We start from the raw sequence: 15789 nt of genomic DNA on the forward strand, positions 1-15789 counted from the left end.
AGACCTGGAAGTAGAACCGTGGCTCAAAGAGCTAGAGTACTAGCCTTGAGCACAAAAACCCAGGGACAGCATTCTGGCTCAGAATTCAACCCTATAACAACAACCACAAGATGAGAGTGGACTGCTATAGAATCAGCATCCTGCCTGTGTAAGTGGTATCATTCCTTCTGTCCTTTAAGGTACCTTCACAAGGCTCCTAAGGATTCCTCCTGGGCATAGTTAGAAAATCGCTGCCCAGTCCTCAGAGTGTGGAGATGTAACAGTCATGAAAAGTTCTGGGAAGTGGCTCTGCTTACAGATTGAGAAAGTCCAAGGACTAAGGGAGGGCAGGGCACTGGAGATGGAGATGCGAACGGTGGATGAAGAGTTGTTGAAGCGGTGAAGCTGATAGAGGGCAGGGATTGATTTGATATGGGGAAAGAGAAGAATTAATGCTGCCTACGTTTGGTGTGCCTACCAGGGCATCCATGGATGCAGGAAAAGTAGAGGAAAACAGGCTTGGCCAGAAGTTAATGTAAAAAGCCTAAGTGATACCCAGGGGGAGGCTTGGCCCAAGTAACTGGCTCTGAGCCTGGAGCTTAAAGGAGAGACAGGCTGGTGAAAAGATGCCAGAGACACTGGAGTCTAAGTCTTTTTTCTTTTTTCTTTTTTGCTGGTCCTGGTGCTGTCTCTGAGCTTCTGTACTCAAGTCTAGGCCCTCTATCACTTGAGTCACGCTCCTTGTCCAGCTTTTTTTTGGTGGTTAACTAGAGATAAGAGTCCTACAGATTTTCCTGCCCAGTTAGCTTTGAACCATAATCCTCAAATCTCAGCCTCCTTAGTAGCTAGGATTATATTCATGACCCATGGGCACAGGGCGTAAATCTTTTTCCATTTTTAAGGGACTGTGTACAAAGTATTTTGAGGAAGTAGGAAAGGTTGTTTTGAACTTCAGTGCCAGGTGGGGACAGAAAGTTTATTCCATTGACAATGAGGAACCAGAGAAGGTTTTAAAGCCAAGGCAAGAAATGTGTATGAAGTGTTGACTCCTGGTCCATAGCACTGACCACATCCCTAGAGGGCCTTCCAGGTTGGCCCAGCCCTGCTTGGGCCCTACTGTGAGGCCTTCACTTGCAACACTCTGGGCTGTGTGTGAGTTGTGCAGTTCTAGGGAAGGGAGAAGGAAGGACGGGAAACAGAGACTGGGGCCAGGCTGTTCTGCCCTAATCAGATAAGGCAGGAGAGGAGGAATCAATTAAGCAAGCTTCAGCTCCAGATCCTCTCTATTATCTGGTCCTTGAATTTCTACCCACTCCTTTCAGCCTGGTTACAACTCTGTCTCTTGCTTTATTCTTACCCTCTCACCTCTACCCCAGAAGCACGTGTGTGACACATGCACAGTCACTTGAAAATATACCCCCCCACACTGGGCATCAGGCTGCTAAGTGGGGTGTGAAATACAATTTCCCTGAGTGCAGGGCATCTGCTCATTAAACACTTCCTTTTGCAGCTCCCTAGCGCCTCTTATAGCCTGGCTTTTGACACGCCTTGTCCCCTCCTCCCTTTAAAGGGACCACCATTGTACAGAAGTAGTCTCAGTATCTGACTTGTGCCTTCAAGGCTGTGCAGTATTCTGGAACCACAATCTGCCCCCCACCCCACATACCATTAGGGCACAAAATAACTCACTACCCAAATAGGCCTAAGCAGGACTCAGCCCCCTTCCTCCACCTCTGACCTTCCAGGCTTCGGTGGTAGTCGGAAAGAGACAATCCCTTCTCCTCGCCCCACAACAGCCATGGTGACAGCTGCGGTTATAGGCGACAGCATTGGGTTCTTGGCCTCCCTCACTGGGCCTCTTGTTTGTGACAGGGGGAGGGCACTGGACGGTGGTCCCAGCATGGGCGGTCTGGAAGGAGCCTCTGGCTGGAAAGCTTCGGGCACCCAGCCCCACTCCATCTCTCTGGAACTTGGCGTGGCCAGGCCTCCACATCTGGCAACAGAAACTTGAGCCTCAAGCGTGTCATCTTCATAAGACAACAGCTCTGTCTCCAAAACACTTTCCCATATGTTTGCTTCCAGCCCTGAGAAGATGGGTGGGGCAGGATAATTAACCCCGATTTGCAGATGGAGAAATGCAGCTTAAATCTGGGATTGGGAGCAAAATTCTAGGAGCAGGAGCTAGTGTTGATGTGAAGGTGGGAAAAGAGGAGACACTTCCTAGAGAAAGATCAAGCCTAGAAAAGGAGGGCAGGACGTGGGGTGAACTCCTCCTCTTGCTCACCCACTCCCAAGCAAACAGAGACAAGGCCTCTGCAGAAGCTTGGAGGATGATGGTAATAATGAGGATATTAGGTAGCATTCATTATTGATTTATTTCTGAGACAGAATTTTATTACATAGCTCTGGCCGGTCTTGAACTTGGGATTCTCTTGTCCCAGATTCCCAAATACTGGGATTACAGATGTGCACCATCAAACCTTAGTCTCATTTGTTGGCATTTATTAAGCATTTACTATTTAGGGTTCTGGCTTAAAGTATTCGCATATCGTATCTCATTTAGTCTCACAGCAAGCCTATGCTATTATAACTTCCATTTTCTAAGTACAGGAACTGTTTGAGGGCTGAGTCTATGAGGGTAACTTAGAACCATGATCTTCCTGAAGCTAGGCATCTGCAACCCAATCCAGAGAATTGGGTACCTCCACTTCTGAGCCGGGCAGTGCTCTGACTGGCACCATTATCCTAGGTTTGTCAGGGAGAGACAGAGCTGGATGGGAGGAGGGGAGGAAGGGCCAATTACAGGATTTCAGGAAATATTGCAGAACATGTTTCTGGGATTCATGTAGGTGCATGGTGGGGGGGGAGGGAGAGCCCTGGTCACAGCCCTTACACAAACCTTAAGCAGAATCCCAGAGCTTATTATGTTTGGGGATGTTCCAGGTAAAATGGCAGAAGGATGACATGGACCACAACCTTAACTTCTTCTCTGTGTCATCGGACGGTCGGATCGTGTCTTGGACACTAGTAAAGGTGCATTTCCTTTTTCAGATGGTTGTACAGGTTGGGGGTGGGGTAGGCAGAGGACTGGATGGAGGAGTTAATGGAGAAGGAATCTCCCAGCCCTGCTGACCTAGCCCAACTCTCATTCCCCTTCCTGCCCTCTCTCACTGCAGAGTGAGCTGGTTCACACAGATGTCATCAAGTTGAAGGTGGAAGGCAGCACCACAGAGATTCCTGAGGGATTGCAGTTGCACACTGTGGGTAGGAACCCCATCCCTCTTGCCTCCGGGCCCAGCCAGGCAGCTCGTCCTCCGAGAGTCAGCAAGAGACCTCCCCTTCCCAGAACTCCCTCCCAGACTTAGGCTGGAGCCCAGACGGGCGCAGAGGGGGGAAAGTCTGTTAGCCCATGCCCTTGGCCACTTGCAAACCCTCTCCAGTTCCTTTTCCCATTTGCAGACCCAGTTCTTGTTTATGCAGATCAGGTGCTGTTATGCAGATCCGTCCCCTCCCTGTTTATGCAGATCTGGGCCCTGTTTACCCAGATCCAGTCCCTGTTTACTCAGTTCCTGCCTTGTTTATGCAGACCGTATCCCTATTTGCACAGACCACTTCCCTGTTTGCAGACCCCATCCCTGTTTACCCTGACCCTGACCCTGTTTAACTCAATCCCTGCCTTGTTTACCCAGCCCCTCATTCCTGTCTGCAGAACCCCTGGCCGGTTGCAGAATCCTAAGTGTCCTGGACAAGCAAGCCAAAGTGCCAATTTGTGTTTACTTAGCCTTGTCCCAGGCCTCCCTGGGACCCAGGTTCATAGCTCATTCTGTCACAGGCTGACGCTTCTGGCTCAGCTGGGGTAGGGCAGAAGGCTCCCTCAGAGAACTGGGCTAAGGCTACTCCTTCTTCTCCCAAGGCTGTGGCACTGCTTTCGACTTCCACCGAGAGATCGACTACTTGTTCCTAGTAGGCACAGAGGAGGGGAAAATCTATAAGGTGAGGCACTTCTGCCCCCGGCAGCTCTTTGCAGGCCTACTTGGACTTGAGTACCCATCCCAATGAATGCTGTTCTGACACATCTCAGTGCTCATCAATTCGGGGAGAATTTCTTAATCTGCTTGGGTGGTAGGAAGAGCGTTATAGGCGGCAAAGGGCAATCTAGAGGGTAACTTTAAGCCCTCTTCTCTGGCCCGTCCGTCCTTTCCTGGAAATGAGGATTGGGGGAATAGAAACATTCTGGGCATACTTTGTGGAGGAAATCTGAACTCAGTTGGGCTTTGAAAGCCAGGTAACATGCAGATTGATCTCTAATACCAGTGCATCCCCGAGGGCAGGACACAACCTCACCGCCTGTGTCAGCAGTGTCTCAGTGTTAGTAGGTGAACATCCCTCTGAACCTCCATCCATCCAGAAATAGCTCTGGCTGCAAGCTTTTCTTAGGCTCAGAGACTCAGAATGTTAATTACAGGCAGCCTCCCGGGAGCCCCTGAGGCCCAGCCAGAGCTGGTCTGAATGCAAAAGAGGTCCCCACCCCCCTCTCTCCCCCTTCCCGTGGCCTCCCCAGCTTGCTAGAGAGAAAGTAGAGACAAATCTGTCACTCTGTCTCCCTTAGGGAGGGGGAGAGGCTCACTGACTGGGCCAGAAACTGAATGGGAGATGGGCTAATGGGCTTCAAGTGCACCCCAGGTTCCATGCCTCTAGCCTGCACTAGGTGGGCAGGATGTTGCCCATAAAGTGGTGGACCCAGAGCTCTTTCTATTCACAGGCACTGGCCTAAAAAAATGATACGGCCTCTCCTTCTCCAGGGCCTGAGACCAGCTCTGCCCTTTGCTGATAGGGCTCAGCCACTTTCCCTCACTCTCCAGGAAAGCTCCATACTCAACCCAGCCCACAACCCCTACATACCTCCCTTCTCTCTGGGGGAATGGAGGGGGGAAAAGCAGCCAGAGGCTTGGCAACAGCTCAGTTATGCTAGCGATGTGGGGTAAGGACAGAAAAGCAGGGCTGGGAGTTTGGCCTAGTGGTAGAGTACTTGTCTAGCATGCACAAAGACCCAGGTTTGATTCCTTTGTACCACATACATAGAAAAGGCTAGAAGCGGTGCTATGGCTCAAGTGGTAGAGCGTTAGGTTTAAGAAAGCCAAGGGTAGTTAGTGCTCAGGCCCTGAGTTAAGTGGTAATGTGGCTCAAGTGGTAGAACTCTAGCCTTGAGAAAGCCCAAGCAGGCCCTGAGTTCATGCCCCAGGACTGGCAAAAAAAGAGAGAATGCGGGGGGCAGGCTTGGGTTTAGATCCTTCAGGCCCTCTATGAAAGGGTGGCTGCTCACTCTATTTCCATCCTTGTTTCAGTGCTCTAAAGCCTACTCCAGCCAATTCCTAGACACCTATGATGCCCACAACATGGCAGTGGATGCTGTGACCTGGAACCCATACCACACCAAGATCTTCATGTCCTGTAGTTCTGACTGGACAGTGAAGATCTGGGACCACACTGTCAAGTGAGGCCCGGCCTTGCCCTGAGCCCTCGCCTGCGCTCTGGCACTGTGAGCCAGCCCCCTGTGTCATGGGCTTCCTTTCTTCACTACTGCAGAACCCCCATGTTCATCTATGACCTGAACTCGGCCGTAGGGGATGTGGCCTGGGCACCATACTCTTCCACTGTGTTTGCCGCAGTCACCACTGATGGGAAGGTGAGTGACCCCTTCTTCCTTCTGCTGAGCCCCTACTAGAGATCTGATAAGGTATCTCAAGTCAGTAGGCAAAGTGGGACCTAAAGACTTGTATTCTCAAAAGATGAGTCATTCATTGCAAGGGGCCTCGAGGAGGGAAAGGGGTGTTGGTTTCAGTGGAGGAAGAACTCTGGGTGATGCGATGTCATCAAGCAGTTATCTTTTCTGAGGCCCCTGGAAAGGGAGGTATAGGGTGACATGGGCCAGCTTCAGCTAAAGAAAAGCTTATGAACCACGACTGATCTGTTACTGCAACAGTGTCTATAAGATATTGAGGTCTTCATTTCTGGAAGCGTGCAAGTAGACTCTAAAGGGGCTTCAGTGAGGCAAAAATGGAAGGGATTGCTTCAACACTGGAGAAATAGCAAAAGCTTAGAAATGAGAACATTCTTACATACAAACCTGTTTTCCTTATGGACTTTGATATAAATGGAAAAGCTTCTGCTGCCCCAAAGAAAGAATATAGTGATTAAGGCATCACCCTAAAGTCAGTCAGTCATCCATTCCCTAAATAGAAGCTTACTAAGGGCCAACTGCGATGCCCACTCAAAGCTAGCCCTGGTGATTCAGGCCCTGCGCTTATGGGGCTTCTCTAATAGTGAAGGGCAAGACAAAAAGCAACATTAAAATTTCCATGGCGTTAAGAGCAGGGGATTTGGAAAGGGCAATGTGTGAATACAAATGTTTATAGCGGCATTATTTGTAATAGCCAGAGAATGACACAACTGTGACAATCAACTGATGCATGTGTAAACATACTGAATTTACAAAGGTATTACTATTCAATAAGGACAAAGAATGACATACGGATACATCCTACAACATGGATGATTCTTGAAAACTTTATGGTATGTAAAATAAGCCAGATACAAAAGGACATACATTGTATAATTCCATATATATATATATATACATATATATATATATGTTCAAAGTAGATTTGCCTAGTATCCTAGTATATGATATGTTCAAAAGAGGCAAATCTATAGAGATGGAAAGTAGATTTGTGGTTGCAGAGGCCTAAGCAGGTTGGGAGAAAATGGAGAGTGACAGCTAGTGGGTACAAAGTTTGTTTTGGAGCAATGAAAACAATCTAAATCTGGTGATATTAATGGAATGAATATATGGAAACACTTGAACTGTATGCCTTAAATGGGTGGCAGATATCTATCATAGGCTAATTACATCTTGATAAAGATGTTTTATTAAAAAGAGAGGGCTGGGCACTGCAGACTCAGGCCTGTAATCCTAGCTACTCAGGAGGCTGAGATCTGAGGATCATGACTCAAAGCCAGCCCAAGCAGGGAGGTCTCTTTATCTCCAATTAAACACCAAAAAGCTTAAAGTGGAGCTGTGGTTCCAGTTGTAGTACACTAACCTTGGGCATAAAAGGTCAGGGATAGTGCCTTTGCCCTGTGTTCAAGCCCCAGGACTGGCACCAGAAGAGAGGGGCAGGACGTGGTAGCTTACTCTTACAGTTCCAGCACTTGGGGGAGGCTGAGGCAGGAAGATTGAGAGTTGGAAGCCCGACTAAGCTACATAGACCCAATTTCAAGTTAGAAAGGTACAGACAGATAGAACAGAATTTTTTTTTTAAAGAGTGGTCAAGAAAGTCTTATTTGAAGAGGTGACATGCAAGCTGAGAGCTGAATAACAGGGAGCCAGTCTTAGGAAGATGGAGTAGAGGACAGTTCACACTGAAGAAAAGTTGGTCTAAGCACCCTGAGGTAGGACTATGCTTGAAGGGCTTCAGGAACGGCAAGTTGGTGTGGCTGGAGTGGAGTGGGGAGAGCAAAGGGGGGGAGCATGAGGTGAGAGTGAGGAAACTCCAGGAGGATTTTTAATGGGTTTTTTGTTGTTGTTGTTGTTGTTGGTTTTTTCCAGTCCTGGGCTTGAGCTCAGGGCCTGAGCACTGTCCTTGGACTTTCTCAAGGCTACAGCTCTACCACTTGAGCCTCAGCACCACTTCCAGCTTTTTTTCTATGTATGTGGTACCAAGGAATTGAACCCGGATCTTCATGCATGCTAGGCAAGCACTCTACCAGTAGGCCATACTCTTGGCCAGATTTTTAATGTTTTTAAAGGAGCGTCTGGCTATTGCATGGGAATGAGCTGCAGAAGGGCAAGAGTGCAGAGAGAGAGTCAGGTAGGAGGCTACCATAGTTGGCAGGGCAAGAGTTGAGAGTGGTTTGGACATCTGAGTGTGGCAAAGATGACATCAAACATGTATTGAGCACTTATATGTCAAGAGCAGTCTGAACACTTTACATCTATTATCCAAGATAAACATGGCTCTGCCACTTACTGGTAAGTTAGCCTCAAAGAGCTTCTAATTCCTTTGTCATATAGAGATAATAACAAAACCACCTTATAGAGTGGTTGTGGTATAATTGGATGACATAACCTTGCACATGCATGTCCAGAATATGGTACTTGGTAATCCAGTCTAATCTACATTAGACTAGAAAAATGGTAGCTGCTACTGTTGTTCAATCTGCATGCACTTAAAATTTCCCCTAATATTAGGTACTGGTTGCTTACACACGCCTGTAATCCTAGCTACTCAGGAGGCTGAGATCTGAGGATTGTGGTTCAAAGCTAGCCTGGGCAGGAAAATCTGCAAGACTCTTATCTCTAATTAACTACCTCAAAAACCTGAACTAGAACTATGGCTCACATGGTAGAGTGCTCACCTTGGGGAAAAACTGCTCCAGGACCGAGTCCAGCCTCTGAGTTCAATTACCAGGATTGGGACATACATAAAAAAAATGCCACTAAACTTTCAGTCTCACTCCCTTAACCATGAGCAAAACATGAGCAGACACACAAAATTTCTTCTACCACTCCCTCCAGCTCTGGTTGCTAACCATTAGCCTGCTTTAGTATCTCTAAAGAGTTCAAGGAATTAGTTCTGAGGTGGTGGGGGACCTCAAAGTGGATGCCACCAACCTCTCCATAGGCTCATGTGTTTGACCTGGCCATCAACAAGTATGAAGCCATCTGCAACCAGCCCGTGGTAGCCAAAAAGAAGAATAAGATCACCCACGTGAAGTTCAACCCCATCTACCCTATCATCATTGTGGGTGACGACCGTGGACACATCATCTGCCTCAAACTCTCACCTAACTTGCGCAAGATGCCAAAGGTATGGGCTCTGGGAGTTTGGGCTGCCATGAGAGAGAAAGGAGCTGATGAGGATAAGTGAAGTGGGAGGAGCCCCAGGTTTCTGGCTTAGAGGATCCAAGATAAGGATGATCTATCACTGGCAGAATGAAGAAGCTAAGAGGAGAACCAGGTTTGTGAAGAAACAGATCACTGTTGGCATGCTGCTCTGTTAACTGTGTAGGTACCCAGTCAACAAGTAGGCCTAATCCTAGAGGAGGTATGAATGAGGGCATCATTGTCTGGTTGGGAGTGGAAGATGCTGTGGGCAGGACAAGTAGCCCAGGCTCAGCCAAGACTGGGCTTGCCTATGCAAGCTTCAATGGTCTCTGAGATGGGAGCTGCAGATTTACACAGGGAAGGAAATAAATGAGCTGTGAAGAGGGTAACTAGGTCAGCGCTATGCAGTCCTCCTTTTGAACTCGTTTCCGTGGTCTCTGATGGTTAGGAGACCCTGCCCAGAGCCCAAGTACCCTGAATAGACCACAGAATACACAGCCATGATCTAAAGCCCTGAGTCCAAATCCAGACTTAAGACTCCAGAATTCACACCACAAGACCCCAGCACCCAACTTAAATTTACAGCCTAGAAGCAAGAGGTGAGCTCTGTCCTTTTCTATGAGAAAATAGAAAATGGCACTTTGCTTTCTGCCAGGTTCTGGACCAGGGTCAGGGTTGGGCCAAGTTGCCCTGATGTCTACCTCCTGTTTGCAATTTGAGGCATTTACTGCAATTTGAGGCAGGAGCAGAGGCCTGTCTCTTTCAGCTACTGACTTCTCCCTACCATGCCTCCATCCAGCACAGGGACCATTCCCCACTGCTCCAGCCTGCCTTGGTCTGTTCCCCACCAGGACCAGGAGTATGGCCGGGCTGTAATTGTAGCCAGCTGGAGGAGGGGGTAGACTTGACTATAAATACTCAAAAGGCTGTTAAGCGCCTGCAGCTGTGGCCCAGAGGCTGTGGTGGGCTTTTAGGCGGTGGGGGGAGCAGGGCGTGGTCTGATCTCTTAGCCGAGCTCAGCTAGTTGGCCTCAGGAGGGGGAAGGAGGCAGCAGTTTGTGGAACAGATAAAATCTGTTCCTCATTTAATGCAAGAGCAGCAGGCTTAAGCTGGCAGAGCTGGACAGCCCTCTGGGAAGATGGTCACTTGTGGGGAGAAAAACAGCCATGACACCGTGAGGGTGGTAGAAATGGATGGGAGCTCTACTCACCCTGACCTGGGGAGGCAGGAATCTCCCGCAGTTCTAACTCCCGAGGACCAGTCATAGCTAGGACTTGAGTTCATCTCAGAGGACTTGAGGAGGGGACATTCAGGGGCTAGTACTTGAGTAGATTAGAGGTTCCTGAGAGATTTCTTTCTCTGTCAGTAACCACATGATTTGTATGAAAGGAAGTCCTCTGGTTATCCCTATAGACCTTCCTCTGTGAGCTACAGACTCCCTGCTTTTCCTACAAGGAGCCTTCAAAAGTGAAAGGACGATCTTTCCCTAACCATTATATACATGGGAAACTGAAGCTTGGAAAACCAAGGAATTTACCTAAAGTCAGAGGGGAATTAATGACAGCTAGAACTAAAAACCAGGTTCCTTAAATCCCAGGGGATAGGGTTAAGGCTGAGAAGAGAAACTGAACATTTGGGAGGGAATGTGGGAAGTGAGGAAAAGATCTTGTCCTCCGTACTGGGCTGCAACAGGCTTCCAGGGACAGATGTGGGAGTGGTGCTGGGGGTCAAGGCAGGAGGAAATCTGAGCTGTGCACGGTGTCAGCAGCCTGGATGAGGCCAGGAAAGGGCCTGCTGCTCCTGCATGCTCTGTCTACCTTGTAACCCTGGGCAGACCCAGGTATGACTGGGGCAGGTGTCAGTGAACAGTGGGCACAGGTGGATCAGAGAGAGGGAAAGCAGGAAACAGCAGCTGCCCAGCCTGCTCCAAGATAGCCCACATCCAGACACAACTGGACAGTAGGGAGTGACACAAACCCAACTCCTTTTTTCTCAGGACCCAACTTACCAGTGGAAGCACCAAAGTGCTTTGCAAGTGGGGGGCGGGGGAGGGCAAATCTTCTCTTCTGAGGGACAGTCACAGCCATCAATACCTAGAATCACATAGGTATCCCATCTGCCCCCATGCATACGAGAGGAGACACTTTGCCCACCATAGCAGGTCTGATTCCAAATGGCAACCCACCCCCAACCTGACCTGAACGTATTAGGTAAGAGCACTAGGTGAAGGCACCTGTGACCTCTCTCCCTCCCCATGCACAGATCTGTTAACTTGTGTTGGTAGAAGGAGATCCCAACAGCCAGATCATGTCCCTCCCCAGAGCCTCTGCTCTGCCTACCTAAATATCTAGTCCTTGTAGGATTCAGGGAATGGTTACCTCTCCCACTCCTGGAAGCATCAGTATCTAGCTGAAGCTCACAGCTAGAGCTGATGATTTTTTTGTAGTCTCCCTAGCTGGGCCCGAGTCACCTAACCTGAGAAGGTAAAGGATCGGTGGCAAGGATCCAGTATTATTGCACAGGGAATGGGCAGGTGCAGGCTAGGCAAAGAAGTAAATGCAGGTACCCAGAGAAGCAGCCCATCCCTTACATTTTTTCCCCAACTGATATTTCCCTCTCCCAGGAGAAAAAGGGGCAGGAAGTTCAGAAGGGCCCAGCTGTGGAGATCGCAAAATTGGACAAACTACTGAACCTGGTGAGGGAAGTGAAAACCAAGATCTGATGGCCTGGTCTCTGTGCCTTTTCTTGAACTAGAATATTCCCAGGTTCTGGGCTGGGTACCAGATGCTGGCTTCCAATATGTGATCCTACCCTGATCAAGTCCCAGCATTGGCCCTTCTCCTAAAGGTTCTGACACCTTTCTTCCAAACTTGACCCTCAACCACCACTTCTCTCTTTTGATGTGTACAAATAAACCTGTGTTTAAAAGCTCACCTCCTATCTTTAATTTTGTTACCGTGGGGCCCTCAGGAAGGAGAAAAATCTCAGGATAGAGCCATAGTTCCATTTATTATCCAGCAAACGGTGGGAGGACCAGAGGAGGGTCCCAGCCTGGACACCCTCCCATTATTGCCATGGGTTCCAGTTTGCTTCCCCAACCTAGAGGGCCCAGAGGCACTGAGTTTAGGGAAAGGGTAAACCCAGCCCTTGGACCTTGGGATGGAGCAGAGTCCAGGTGGCCCTGGCCCTAGCACCAACGCCTGAATCCCCACTCTGGCTTGCTCTATCTAGGACCACCTATCTCCTGAAGCCAGGCTGGACTCAAGAGTTGTGGACCCCAGGCTGGCTGAACTCTGGAGTCCTAATTCCAGGCTCTGAATGGGGTAGATTCTCGTCCCAGGCTCCAGGGTAGACCAAGGGACGTTCAGGGCTGCAGCAAGTAGCTGCCTTCATGGCTAGGTTTCTGGGGCGGTGGTGCCTTCTCAGGACAGGGGCCAGGGCTGGAGTTGGGACTAGATTCAGAGAGAGAATCGGCGTCGGCAGAGCGAGAATGGCAGGCCCAGCAGAGAATGACCCAAAGCAGCAGCAGCAAGAAGCCTACGAGGCCATTGCAGACGATGGCAATAAGAGCCCCCTGGGAGATGGCTGCCCCCATGACGGGCAGCACCCTCAGACCAGTGCAGATCGCAGAGCTGCTTCAATGACAAGGCCCATGCCGAGAAGAAACTCCAGGAGGGCCAGCTTTCCAAGGAGCTGTTGTGTCCATGCAGGCAGTGATTCCTAGGCAGTGGAGATGACCAGCTGCAGTCCTGAGCCTGGGGGGTACAGAGCAAAGGAGACGATGATGAGGGAGGAAGTGGGTAAGGCTGGGTGGGAGAGCTCCCTCTCACACTGTTGGTTTTCCTGGCAAAGGACCTTGGGTTCCAGCATACTTAAACATCCCACAAAGGCAACACCTTCATCAGGCCTGGCTTTGGGCACCTGAATGGAGGTGTAGCCAGGATGAGGCTGCGGGAGTGGGCAGCCAACCTCTGGCTTTCTTTTGCACTAGTGGCACTGAACCTAGGGCCTTGAGCATTCTAGGCAAACACTCTAGCACTGCACTACACCCCCGGTCCAGGCAGACATCCTCGATCTCATTCTCTTGGTGGGCACAGCCTGGCCCTGCCTACTCAGCTTCCAGCCAGGAAGGGAATGGTGACCAGCTTCGGTATGGCCAGAGTACCTCCTTTCTTTCAGGATTGCTGCCAGCCAAGCCCAAGAGACCTGAAGAGGTGCCAGCTTGCACAGAGGGAACTTTGTGGAGGCCCTGGCAAACATGTGTGGCTTTGTGTGTCCAAGGCTATGTCCTTAGGTGTGTCTCTCCCTGGGACTGTTCTTCAGGGTCAGGTGTAGGGGTGTGTGTGTGTGTGTGTGTGTGTGTGTGTGCACACGCGTGCACGCGCGCATGCTATGTCTCCCAGTTCCCTGGCTGGATGTGTGCCTCTGCTTCTGCATAGCCACCTCTATGATTGTGTGTGGCTGCCTGTCACTCTGGATAGCTCTAATTTACATTTGTGTGCATCCCCGTCTCTTGGTGTCTGAGTGTGTCTTCGTTTTGCTTCCAGTCTGCCCGTGTTATCTTTCATCAGTTCTCTTCCTGGCTCTATCCGCGTGGACGTGTCTCTCTTTTCCGAGGGGTCTGTCTCCGTGGTTCTGTGTGTCTCCCATGTGTCTGCCTTTGTGTCTGTCTCTTCCCCCTCTGGGCTGTGTGTCTCGGTCTCGATGTGGGTCTTTGTGTCTTTATCTCCATCTCGGGTCTCTTAAGTCTCGATCCCCCGTGCCCGTGGGTAGAAGACCCCCCCCTCCCTTACCTGAGTTGAGCCCAGTGCGCGCCCGCGGGAAGGTCCGGGGCAGCGGGATGCTCGGCGCCGACTGCGGCTCCGGAGCCTGCGGGCGGGGGGCGGCGGGAGACGGGCAGGGGCGACGTCCACTCCCCCAGCCCTCCCGCTCCGCCGCGCAGCCTCCGCCGGCCGCTCCCGCCACGGCGCGACCGGGGCGGCCTCTGCCGCGGGCGGTCTGCGGCGAGCCGGCACCTCCTCCCCCTGGGGCGGCGCCTCCCCCGCGGCCGGGGCCGCTCGCGCGCTCGCTCAGAGGCGCTCGGGCGGCGGCGGCGGCGGGAGCGGCGCGGGGTTCGGCTGGGCTCGGCTGCGTTCGGCTGCGTTCGGCTGAGCTCGGGACGGCGGGCGGTCGTCGGCGGAGCTCGGTCAAGCTCGGCCCGCAGCAAAAACATGGACGAGCCCCGCCTCCGAGCGGCCGGCGCCTGCGGCCCGCCGGGGGCGGAGCCATCGCCTCACCGCTGCCGCGCTTCCATTGGCCGGCCGCGCCCAGCTCGCGCGTCATTGGTCCAGCGCTGGGGTGGGACGGGACCGCCCCGGTGCCGCCGGACAAGGGGAGGGCTGGACCAGCTACTTGGTCTGCGTTTATCCAGCGGAGGGTGTCAGGGGCTCGGCAAAGCCCATTGTTTTTTCTTTTCTTTCCTTTTTTTTTGTTTTTGCGCCTTCCACACTTGGAAGAGGTGAATACCCAACATCTGTGCAAGGCCAAGGTCACTGTGCGCGCACGCATACACACACACACACACACAGACACAGACACACACCCCACCTGAGATCACCCCTCCAAGTCTGGGAGAGGTCTGACACCATCATTTGGAAGAAGGCTTTGAGTCTCCACATCTGGTGGGGGAGACTAACCCTCTCAGCTAGGAAGCTGCTATCGTGGTGCACAGCCCACTCTCACCTGGGTAAGGACCCTTCGTCCCCAGTTGAGGTTTGCAGTTAGCTCCGCGTTCCCTAAAATCTCTGGTGCATTTTATTGAGTCCCCAGAGTTAATGGCAGGCTTGTGCTTTGTTGTGTCATTGGGGAATCTGAGACAGAGGGCGGGGTACCCTGAAGAAGGATGCTGCTCTGGCTGGAATAGATCCAGGCCTGATGGAGGTTCTGATTCTCCATTCTAGAAGCCCTCCTAGAGGGATCATAGTTTGGACAAGAGCAGTCAGGTAGGCATTCCTCCCGCTGAGCCTCCTATGTCAGTGAGGTCTTGTCTTTTATCTGCTTCCCTCCCTTCCTCCACCTCTGTCTGTCTGTCTGTCTCTTCCCCTCTCCCCCTCCCCAAGTCTGCACATACTCACTATACTCCGAGCCCCTATTTTGTAGGTCGTGGGGCTTGAACTCTGGGCCTGGGTTCTGTCTCTGAGATCTTTAGCTCAAGGCTACCACCCTACCCGTTGAGCTACAGCACCACTTCCGCTTTTCTGGTAGTTAATTGGAGATACGAGTCTCACTGACCCTCCCGGGAGTTTGGCCTAGTGGTGGAATGCTTGCCTAGCATGCATGAGGACCCGGGTTCGGTTTCTCGGTACCACATACATAGAAAAAAGCCTGAAATGTTGCTATGGCTCAAGTGACAGAGTGCTATTGAGGAAAAAGCCCAAGTGCTCAGGCCCCACGACTGGAAAAAAAAAAAAAAAAAGCCCCCGACGTTAGTGCCCTGGATGACTTTGAACCGCAGATCCTCAGATCTCAGCCTCCTGAGTAGCTAGGATTACAAGGGTGAGCCACCGAGCCATAGTAATTCTTAAGTGGGACATTTTACTATCTCACATGTCCTCTCTGAGGCATCACATCCTTGGAGCTATATCATGAAGACTTCTAGTCTTAAGCTTCTCTCTACTTGACTCATATTGCCAAATGTCTAGTGGCATCAAGGTGGTGTTAATAACTGATTCTGCCACTTAATAATTTTGCAACCTTGGACAAATGACTCTCGACTTCAGTTTCATTTGTAAGATGATTGTAGTAATAGCTACCTCTCAGGGATATTTTTCCCTAATTTATTTATACCAGACCAATTATATCTCAGCAATTACCATGTGACATAACTCCAAGGACCAGGTGGCTAAGGAGCCTCTCCTTCCTATACCGTATGCTATCTAGACATC

The 15789-nt window shown here is 50.8% G+C and overlaps 2 protein-coding genes across 2 annotated transcripts in view; one reads left to right on the forward strand and one right to left on the reverse strand.

Annotated features, from left to right (window-relative positions):
- The window catches only part of Dnai1 (dynein axonemal intermediate chain 1), a 64886-nt gene extending 53087 nt beyond the window's left edge, over positions 1 to 11799 (forward strand). Inside the window, exons 14-20 of the mRNA XM_090330142.1 lie at positions 2923 to 3012; positions 3156 to 3243; positions 3893 to 3972; positions 5325 to 5473; positions 5566 to 5665; positions 8664 to 8849; positions 11490 to 11799. Of these exons, the coding sequence (XP_090186268.1) occupies positions 2923 to 3012; positions 3156 to 3243; positions 3893 to 3972; positions 5325 to 5473; positions 5566 to 5665; positions 8664 to 8849; positions 11490 to 11588 (792 nt within the window). The 3' untranslated portion in view covers positions 11589 to 11799. The remainder of the gene's footprint in view (positions 1 to 2922; positions 3013 to 3155; positions 3244 to 3892; positions 3973 to 5324; positions 5474 to 5565; positions 5666 to 8663; positions 8850 to 11489) is intronic.
- Positions 11800 to 11856: 57 nt separating this feature from the next.
- Positions 11857 to 13904, reverse strand: Enho (energy homeostasis associated). The gene is made up of 2 exons (XM_090329126.1): positions 13660 to 13904; positions 11857 to 12621 (listed from the first exon to the last, which is right to left on the reverse strand). The coding sequence occupies exon 2, from the start codon at positions 12459 to 12461 to the stop codon at positions 12231 to 12233; it is 231 nt and encodes a 76-aa protein (XP_090185252.1). The 5' UTR covers positions 12462 to 12621; positions 13660 to 13904; the 3' UTR covers positions 11857 to 12230.
- Between the last annotated feature and the right edge of the window lie 1885 nt (positions 13905 to 15789).

The sequence above is a fragment of the Megascapheus bottae genome, chromosome 3 (assembly GCF_031878675.1).
Source record: "Megascapheus bottae isolate mThoBot1 chromosome 3, mThoBot2.hap1, whole genome shotgun sequence".
NCBI lineage: Eukaryota > Metazoa > Chordata > Mammalia > Rodentia > Geomyidae > Megascapheus > Megascapheus bottae.